The 10,183-nt window shown below is 37.9% G+C and overlaps 1 protein-coding gene across 1 annotated transcript; it reads right to left on the minus strand.

The window, feature by feature from the left end:
* Positions 1-2,323: 2,323 nt before the first annotated feature.
* On the minus strand, positions 2,324-10,149 carry TMED5 (transmembrane p24 trafficking protein 5). The gene is made up of 4 exons (XM_027712329.2): positions 9,954-10,149; positions 8,353-8,450; positions 7,497-7,680; positions 2,324-5,264 (listed from the first exon to the last, which is right to left on the minus strand). The coding sequence occupies exons 1-4, from the start codon at positions 10,131-10,133 to the stop codon at positions 5,046-5,048; spliced, it is 681 nt and encodes a 226-aa protein (XP_027568130.1). The 5' UTR covers positions 10,134-10,149; the 3' UTR covers positions 2,324-5,045.
* Between the last annotated feature and the right edge of the window lie 34 nt (positions 10,150-10,183).

Genomic DNA, 10,183 nt, shown 5'->3' on the forward strand with positions numbered 1-10,183 from the left:
TAATGTCAGGTCCCTCAACATAAGGTTGAAGTCCATGGATATATGCTTGTAGAACTTTCCTTTTGGCCGCTCTATGCCTTCCTTATGCACCTGTATTCCAATTTGGCTGGTAGTAGCAGATGGAGAGTGAAGAAGGATGTCTTGTTTCCAGAAACTTGGTATGCACCAAGGAAAGAAAGGGATTTTTGAGTTGTATGGGTTCTAAGTCTCATTAACTGTCATAACTATACCACTAGATAGCGTGAGAGAAGATGTCATTCAGATACTTCTGGTGAAATTTCAGCATCGTAGGTATGTTTACTAATATTTTTAATTTTTTCATCATTATTTTATTACCATTTTATTATCTTTTACCTTTGATAAAAATCAAGTTATATGAGTTTTGTTTTGAAAACCAGATCATACAATAAGGCATATATAGCTTTTGATCTGCTCTGTAGTAATTTGTGAAAATTGTGCTTGCTCATCTCTGTGCCTCACTGTTCATACAGCATTCCTCCTGCATGACTAGTGAATTTCTGTGCCAGGATACTGCTGGAGCAGGAGGAAAGCATGGAAAAGGAAGGGCTTAACATAAGCCATTTCTCAGCAATAACTAAGAGTTTGTGTTTCCTGTATACACCACAAGTTGCTAAGTTTTAAAATGAAAGCATCTCAAAAAGACTTGTTTTTTGAAGCACTGCTGAACATGAGAAGCAATGGACTTGTGCCAGTCTGAGGTAGAAGGCTGTTGTGTTGCACATGCAAAGTGAAGGCAGAAGGTGTCATTTCTTGTGATGCACACCACTAGAGAGCAGGAAAGGGAACTTCTACGTGCATTTCTGATGTCTGTGTCCAAAAACGGCTCTTGATAGTTTTTACTGTGCATGTACCTTCTCAAGTCAAACCACTGTTCCTTCTACCATTAATTGCCCGATCTGACAACATAATGTTGTCCTTGACTATTTTATGATATCTACTGCATTGATTCAAAACACAGCCCATGAAGGAAGTTCCTGTTTCATTATGTGAACAATGTGGTCAGCAGGCTTCCGGACAGGCCCAGGTTTCTCAAGAGTCTTATGAAATGGTAAACAAGCATGGATTTGTCATGTGTATTACTTAATTAACCTGAAAAAAAAACCTCCAAAATTTTGAGTTTTATTCTCAGGATCTTGTGTATCACCTTATGAATAATGTAAAAATACTACATATTAATAACTAGTAGTAATTTATTTTATGGGATTCTTAATTGTGAGTTTGATATTCTGATACTTCTTTGCTGTTTTCCCTCTATTTTTCCCCAGGTGTTTATTTTTAATATGTTGACTATACCTACTCAGAAATGAAAACACTTATATTGTGAAATAAAATACTTACTTAGAGGAGGGAAATACAGGAATTAATGGAAGCACTCAACAGGTCATCAGATGATGTCCTGAAAAAGGACATCAAAAGTTGCTGCTGAGAAAGACACTTATAAAATTCTTAGCTTTATGTGACTGGCATACTGCTGTTAACTGGAAGTTTGAAAATGTATTGAGACAAAGTACCTTCTGTAAAATCCTTTCTAAAAAGGGCTTATGAGGTCAGATGGCAATTGGGTTAGAGCAGTAAAGTGGTTTTTGAGCTAAAGTGTCAATTTGCTGCTTTCTGTGGTATCACAAGCTCACAAATTCCCATAATCTGTTCCTTAGGGTGTATTTCCTCTCCCTTTTCGAGAAACTTTGGACTTGGTTTAGTTACTAAGAAAAAAACACTCAACTAGACAGTTTCCAAAAGTCACAGGTCCTTATTTAATATCAAGCTGTCTAGACTTAGACTGGCATGTGGGTCTTACTGTCTCTGTCTTTGAACACAGAACTTTACTAGTCTCAGTAGTATAATGGACCTCTGCTATAATTTTGCACAAGACAGCACTGACTATCCTTCCTGCAATTGCTCCTAAACTTATTGGCCACATAAGTGGAAGGTAGTCTGTTCTCTGTGTGTGTAATAAACTGCTGGTGCAATAAGGAATACAAGCATTAGGGTGCAACTATTGAAAAAAAAAAAAAAGAAAGCTCATATCTGATATGCATCTGGTAACTTGAAATATTTTCTGTTACAAAGACCAGACATTGGTGTCATTCTGATCTGTCACCTCTGTAAACCTTAAGTTATTTGCACTGATAAAGTTGATTTTGGATACAGTGAATAAGAACAGAATTTGAACACTGCAAGAGGAAGAAATGAAAAAGCTGCATTACTAAAAACAAAGTTCTTGTTAGCTTAGCATCCCCAATCTTTTGCAGCATTCATAGGTAAAGTATTCTTCCTTCATGATAAAACAAAACCCACAAAAACAGGTTTAAACTTGATTTATTGAAAATCTCAGTTTTGCATAATTATTCGACATCTGCAATTCTTAAAACATTAAATTCTGAACAAAAAGTCCATTAAGAAAAAAATGTAGACTTATATTCTCCTTTGTAGATTTTATACAATCAAAAGCAATGTACTCTTCAGAATCCACATGAAATGTTTCTTAACTGCAAGTTTACATGCCAAATCCTTCACCTATGATAAACCTATTCCAGCTGCCAAAGTCAATGCACAGTTACCTTTCTAATTATTCCCTCTTTCATTTTCTATAGTTGAATTTGAATGAGGAGAAAATACAGTCAGAGCTCTCAGCTGCAAAACAATAACTTCTTCCAGATGAACTCTGCTGACAATTGTTGCGCTATTTTCCTTCTACCAGAGATTGTTTTTTTGTAATGGGAGAAACTGAACTGCAGCAGTCCTGTGTCTTTGATCAGAGCAGTCTGCATTCATTAGCAGGTTAAACTAACACACCAAACTGTTTCACCACTGTCAGAGAGGCACAGCAGAGCAGCTGGGGGACCTAATCTCTTAAGGTGTGCTTGGAAAACTTGGCAGAGCTTATCTGTTGGAGTTTTGAGCTGAAATCTATATCTAGTAGCTTTGATAGTAGAGGTAGATGTCTCATTTGCAGCTTCCCAGAGCTGGTTCAGCATTTTGCAGATGGTTTGTAGCATCACAGTCATGGTGATGCAAGCAAAATTAACTCCAAGTTATAACTGGTACTGAGAGAGGGACAGGGAAATGGCAGGAAAACATTATTTGCCACTCTAGCTGAAAGAATTATTTTTTTTCCTAGCCTTTGTCCTGATCACAGAAGTAAGCTTTCTAATTCCAGTTTAGAATACAAAGCATCATATGGAAATAAGATATGCAATACCCTAAAGGCATACAGTCTTATTTTGGACAGAGCTTTGCAGAAAGATGAAGTAGCCTTTGGAGCCCTCTGTAAGTTCTGTAATAATACTTTTGCTTATAAAAACTATTTAGAAATATTATTGCTAGGTCCTGTTGTCTGCAGTTGAAACTGAAGTGCTGTTTCTATGTTCTATAGCCCTTGCTAGCATCTGCTTCATTTGAACAAAATGTTTCTTCATGCACCTATTGACCCTGTTTTATATCCATAAAATAATTCTTAATCACAGAAAGACCCAAAGTTACAATTCTGCCATTCATACCTAGATGGCCCCACAACAGGCACAACACGACTACATACACTTTTTTTAAAACACCTTTTAAAAGAGTGTTTTTAAGAAAGTTTTTAAAAAACCTGTGATGAAACGTAGTTAACACATTTATACAAGAAATTTCAATGACTTGGCACATTGTAAAAATTACTAAGTTGGATATATTAAAAAAAGTTAATTCTCATGCACCAGAGGTTTTGGCAGAAACTCTGTACCTCACTACAGTGTTAAAAGTCTCTTCATCCAAAAACTACAAATTTCTGATTTGATATTAGCTTTGCCTTAGTCAAGTGATACTGCATATTCAGTTGATCATACAGCTTGAAGCCTATACTTGCTGCTCCCTGTAATTCATGCTTTATTCATATGAACAGCTAAATATAGAAACAGAGTGTACTTACACAGCTAAAAGACTTGTGAGGGTGAGCAAGAAGGGAAAGTTTTGGTGAATAGCTTTGGTTTTATATGCCTATGTAAGTCACCCTATTAATCGTTACATTAGTCACAGCTGTAGTAGACAAGAACAAACAAAAATATATTGGCAAATAAGAGGGATTTTGAGACTATAAAAATCAATGTTTATGTAATGTTTTGGCATACTGTGACCTCTGCCTTTATTAAAAGGAAAAACATGAGAAATTACTTTTTTTAAAGTTATCTATTACACAAGTTTACAGTAAGGAAGAATTTGCAAACCATACTTCAAAGTGTGTGTGTATTTGTTTGTATAGCATGTAGTCGCTTGTGTCACATAACAGCCAAAGAGGAAAAAAAAGGTTGTGCAACTACAGGACAGAATGATTTATGAACAGGAATTGTACCTATTTTCTCCAATTCTTTTTAACACTGACTCAATTTCACATTGATGGTGCTTTTTTAAAGTGCTGATATTTGTAATTTTTATATAAAAAGAGTTCTCATGTCCTTACAATGTTAGCCCAGTGTTTCTCCATGATGCCATAGAACAAAAGATGAGGATTTTTAAAAAACGTAATTTTGAAGATAAATGACAGTAATTACAAACTATCCCTGTGGGCCCCAATCCTGTAAACACTTAGGCACATAGGTAAATTCACTCAGTATTTAACAGCAAATAAACCAATGTCTAAGTTACTAAAGTTTTATGTGAAAATGAAAAAAATGTCAGTATTAACATTACTTTGCAAATGCACCAGGTGTGCTATGCATAAGGTAGTCATTAACAGTCATTGACAAATCATACAAGTACAAAAAATATTGTTAGTAGCATTTGGAAAATGGGAGAGCATGGGGTGAGGCATTGTGTTCATGTTTAAAAAAACAAACAAACAAACACCACAAAAACCTACAGAAAACCCCCAAACACAAACAAGACCACCACCATCACAACCAAAAAGCCCAAGATGAATTGAAAAACCTGATTTTTACTGTTTGTTCAAAAGAATCTGAAAGGGGTCTTTTTTTTTTTTTTTACTGTAGTTTATTGCTCCCCCTCTCCTCTATACCTGTTACTATTGGTATGATCAATACTGAATATTAAGTTCTACTTTTCCTCTTATCTTCAAAAAGACTTTTCAACATGTAAACCTGAACGGCCGACACCACCACCATGACTCCCAGGTTGACCATGGACCAGAAGTTCACTCTGTCAAAGTTGCTCTCTTGTATATTGCGGTCACGGGCCTCAAATGCTCTGAGCAGGGTCTGAATCTGGACACTTTTGCTTAATCTGGCTTTGACGCTGTTGATGGATTCCTGGTAAGTAATAAAAGAGTATTGTTAGAATCAAAACCAACACCTGAATTAAATGTATACCTTGCAGCACATACAAATATATTAATACTATATTACCACACGTAATTTCATTTCTTGGCCAGTATATCACCTAAAAAGCCTTAATTAACAAAGCATTAAGGTTTTGGAGTAATCTGTTTTTTCCCTTTTATAGGCTAGGGAGGTGAGAGAGAAATCAAACCTATTTGGACAAATAAAAAGCAGTGAATTCTTCAGAACTAGTCTCAAAACAAGTTATGTAGTGGCAGACAAACGTAGGTTTTTTTTCTGCTGAATAACAAAATTACAGTGCTTTTTAATGCAAACTACCTTCAGGGCTATAGATGTTGCTAAAGGAAAGTACAATAATGTCTGCTTCTGGTGCTTCCACTGTAGTGGCTATAAACTGCTGCTTCAGCTTTGATACAAACCAGAATTTTGACAATAAATTGTGACTAGGACAACTGGAGGTCCTGCAAAGGACATACAGTGTGTCCCTGGGAACTAGAGGAAGCGCAGGAACCTTCGGGCTATGAGGACAGCAGCAAGAGGTGCACCTTATTCTCAAGTTACAAAGTAAACACCGGGGCCTAAGGTCTGTTGAAGTTTCATCCACCACGTAATAGATAATAACAACATAAAAGCTCATCTCATGAAGTGCTGATTTGTGTTCTTCGTATAATTTTGGGACCCTGAAGTAACTTCTAGCGAGAAGAGTAATGCGTGCAGTAACAGGAAGCTATAAATTAAGAAAACCCCACAAGGTTAAACCCAACAGTAACATTTTCTCCATGGACATTTTCTATGTTGCATGGTTAATAAAAATATTTCCAAGTAGCTAATTTGGGGAGCCAAATAGTTTTATGATGATAAAGTTTACTGTTACACAATAAGGAACATCAACACCATAAAAAAGCTTTAAAAATAAGACATAATTCACTGTTTTCCCCAGAAAACATGTGATTATTAAAAAGTTAAACTACTAAATGTTTTTTTGTAAATCCTCAGAGACCTTGCAAGGAAAGTAATATCTTGACTAAGTAAACAATGGCATTAAATACTAATGTTAGCATTACAAAAATTACCTGCTTTTATAAGATTTTCAAGGCTCTCAAAGACAAGTTCTATATTTATTTTTCTTTTGGAAGAGATACCAGTATGTAAACAAGTATCTGTCAAATACATTTACGTATTGTGATCAATGTGAGAGAGATTTTCTTTACAACTTCGCCTATTAACTTTGGTTTTTTCTAATTGTCTTGACTGCCACTTTTAATGATCTAGCCAACTCTTCAGATTCTGTATTTAGTTTTATTACTATTTAAAAGTGTATCATAACCTATAAAAGACTTTAAACATTGTCTTTTATTTAAAAATCTGCATTTTGTCTATGGCAATAAATAATACAAACAATGTAATTTTCTACATAGTGTACTCAGTAAGTATATGTGGATGTTGGTTTGGTTTTTTGGATTTTTTTTTTTTTAAGATACCAGTTGTAGCTACGATCAAACAAACAACAGGTCGCTGCATCCTACCAAGCACTAAGAACAGTGGAACACCGAACAATCCTTTGCTTCTAGAGTAATCTCAACATTTAATGATCTTAGAGGGAATAAAAACTTTGACTCAGCAGTACTCTGAATCTTACATCAAATAGGGTCAGCATCCAGTTTAAGGAAACATAATCATTCAAAGAATGTCTGCAAAGCTGAACCCGTGGTGTGATGCAAATTAACTCCTGTTTATTAGTTTGAAAAGATGTAATAAAATTTGGGGGCAAAAGAACTAATAGAGTAATATCTAAGTTATTGAAGATAGAAATATTAATCCGTACTACTTTATTTTCAAACATTGATAAAAATCTATGCAGTGGTTCCAACTACATCGAGATGAAGTAATACTTTAATGCTATAAATATTCATTGCTGCTAGGGAAAAATGTCCCATTTTAGCAGTAGGAAGAAAGGAAGCTGAATTGGAAATAGAGTGACTTTGAGACCTAGGCAGTTTCTTCTTGCTGATGAAGGGCCTATTGTGAAAATATTTTCAAATTTCTGTTTGTAAGCAAGAGACCCGTGGTGCTGAGCTTCTTGTATTAGTAACTGGAATAGTTTCCAGGATGACACACCAGACCAAGGCAGAATGGCTACATGATACTTGAGTTTTTTTCCAAATGTTCTTACATGGAAAAGAATTAAAGATCAATACTAACCAGAATATCTTCCAATTTCATATCTAGGAGATCTGTTCCTGTAACATATTTCTTCCAGTCTTCCTGATCTTGTCCATCTTCTCCCATATTGTCCAGGATCAGTTCAAAGAAAATTACCTTTTCAGAAATGGTACTGAATGTGTTGTCAAAGCAGAACATGTAATCCCCATCTTCTGTTTCCACCCTGTGTATATAAGCAAAATGTGATTAAATTAACTATTCTGGTTCTCAAAAAGCGAGTTTTTGTAAGCAAAGTTTCCCCTTTAAGACTGACAACTGTGCATTCAAAATAACCAAATATGCTTTTTGTATAAAAATAAGAACTCTAGGGACATTTTACAGATTGCACAGTCACAGCAAAACAATCCCACTGGCTATAAAGGCTCAAAATGATGAAGACAGCATTTTTCTTTTTGGGGATTTTGAATTATTGTTAATCACTACAAAAAACCTATAACGAGTGGAATTCTTATACTCTATAGTAAAATTGCAACAGCTATTACACATTTCGATAAAAGGATTGGAAAAATATGGGACATTAGCTTCTTATTTATAAGACTGACAAGATCTTTTGATATTAGATGTGGAGACCTTTTTCAACTCCACAATAATTATTTTTGTTCACCGACCCTTAACATCATTAAAACAAAAATATCCTTTTCTTCACGGTACGTTCCATGTAAAAAGCATTCAGTGTTTATAAAAAGAAAGTTGGTATTCTCAAACTGTCCTATTAGAAAGTCTTTTCTAATACTAAGGAATAAAAAGTACTCAACCTTTACTTTAGTTATATTTGTTAAAGAAACCAGAAAAGTACTTCATGTAACACTTCTGAGTTTGAGTATTTTAAACTTACGTATGAACTCCATCTGATTTTCTTTCATCAAAAACTAGAGTTTCACCTTTTGGAGACAGCAGATGAAAATCAACATCTAATCCTGCTCCATCTAGAACCTGTGAAACAAACAAAAAATGAAGCTCCAACCAGTGGAATTCCTGTTTGCACTGCTGATGGCAACGTTTTTAGGTAAGGGAACTGACACATAAAGAACCTGAAAGACTAATCTGTCTGTATAAGTTCACACCGAGTTAACTGGAAACAGATTAAAAACTGGTTCAACCCAAAAGCATTTTAGCAGTTTCAAAATCTTAAACTAAATATGAACTAATTTTGCTAGGCTAGGCTTATATTGAACCTTTCCCGAAATACTTTTAAGAATGCATACAGTTTTATCAATGGGCAACCTGTAAAAATACCAACAACAGATGCCTAAATTTGGCCTTTCTATGGCAGACATAATTGATTGGTAAGTACTAGCACTAGTTCAGTGGCAGAAATTTGATAACAAAAGTCACTCCTATGTATATGCACATATATACTTGTACAAGAACACTATGCACTGTCATCCCCAAGATCTCTTTGTTGGGTGAATTAACAGTGTAGAAGACAGGACCAGACTTCTTACGCCAATCAAAGGTGTACCACAGACGTTCTCACCTTCTGATGCAGATTTAAGGTCTCTTAACTGCATAAGGGGGCAGACAGGGATCATTTTTATGACATTACTTAGGTCCACGCTAGGGGATTTTTTGTTTGCCTGTCTTCCAGAGAGCTTTTTGAGTACAGCAGTCTGCTCCTGCTGAAATGGAGGGCGAAGTTTACGCTGACTCAAAGGGGTACTGGGAAGCAGAGGGGGGAGAAAAGGGAGGGGGGGAAAGAGAGATCCGGGCACAGTAGCGGGGTGGGAAAATATTCACTGCAGCTTTCCGCACTGTATCTATTCTACTGCAAAAAAGTCTTTGTTTTACGGACAGGAAAAAAGGCCTGAGACAGAAATCTTTCCCAGACATATTTAGGAGACTCAACTCTTCCCAAGAAGACATCAAGACCTTAATTTCAGTCTAGTTAAACAGGGCTGGTTTTGTAAAACTTTCATCACTGTAATGAACGGTGTTTTAATATCAACACAAAGATAGACAAGTAGGGGCTCTGTGCATCAGTACAATGTTCCTTACGCTTTAAAGGTCACATCCGTGAACTTCCTACGTTTTGCCGTTTTAAAGGATAGCGACTTGAGACCTTGGAAAGTGTTAAAAAAAAATCTGCCAGCATAACTACAAAAGGCCGTTCAGGTAATTTTGTCCTCCCGAGGCACAGCTTTTAACAGTACGATTCCAGCGTGGCTCTGCGGCAGCTGGCGGGGCTCCCCCGCCCAGGTCTGGCCGCTGCTCGAGGCAGGGCACGGCCCCCCCCCCCGGCTCCCGCAGCAGCGCCGCGGCCCCGGAAAGCATGACGGAGCGGACGGAGCGCCCGGAGCGGGGCTGGACCGAGCCGCTGCACAGGGGCACCGGCGTGGACACGGCGGGATGCGGGACCCCCGCTCCCCTCCGGACACTCCCGCCCTCCCTGGGCGGCCCCGGCCGCGTCCCGTCCCGTCTCGTCCTCCACCCCCCGACCTGGTACTCGAGCTCCAGCGAGGCGTCCCTGCGCATGGGCTGGTAGAAGCACTCCTTGCGGCCGGCGGGCAGCGTGAAGGTGAAGTCGCTGTCGAGAGAGGGGCTGAACTCGGCGGCGCGGGGCGGCGGCAGCAGCAGCGCGAGGCACCCGAGCGGCACCAGCAGCAGCCGCGGCGCCATCGCGGCCCCGACCCCGCGCGCTCGGCCGGGGGCGGGGCCGCCCCGCCCCC

The sequence above is a fragment of the Pipra filicauda genome, unplaced genomic scaffold, assembly GCF_003945595.2.
Source record: "Pipra filicauda isolate LSUMZ 115617 unplaced genomic scaffold, ASM394559v2 scaffold112_size3218982_pilon, whole genome shotgun sequence".
Lineage (NCBI taxonomy): Eukaryota > Metazoa > Chordata > Aves > Passeriformes > Pipridae > Pipra > Pipra filicauda.

What these genes read in the sequence shown, in the direction of transcription:
- TMED5 (XM_027712329.2), bottom strand. Translation starts at nt 10,133, where the DNA reads ATGGCGCCGCGGCTGCTGCTGGTGCCGCTCGGGTGCCTCGCGCTGCTG. An exon ending in AAATCAGATGGAGTTCATAC is followed by an intron (nt 7,681 to 8,352) that starts GTAAGTTTAAAA and finishes TTATATACACAG; the next exon opens with GGTGGAAACAGAAGATGGGG. An exon ending in TGAAATTGGAAGATATTCTG is followed by an intron (nt 5,265 to 7,496) that starts GTTAGTATTGAT and finishes ATTACTTACCAG; the next exon opens with GAATCCATCAACAGCGTCAA.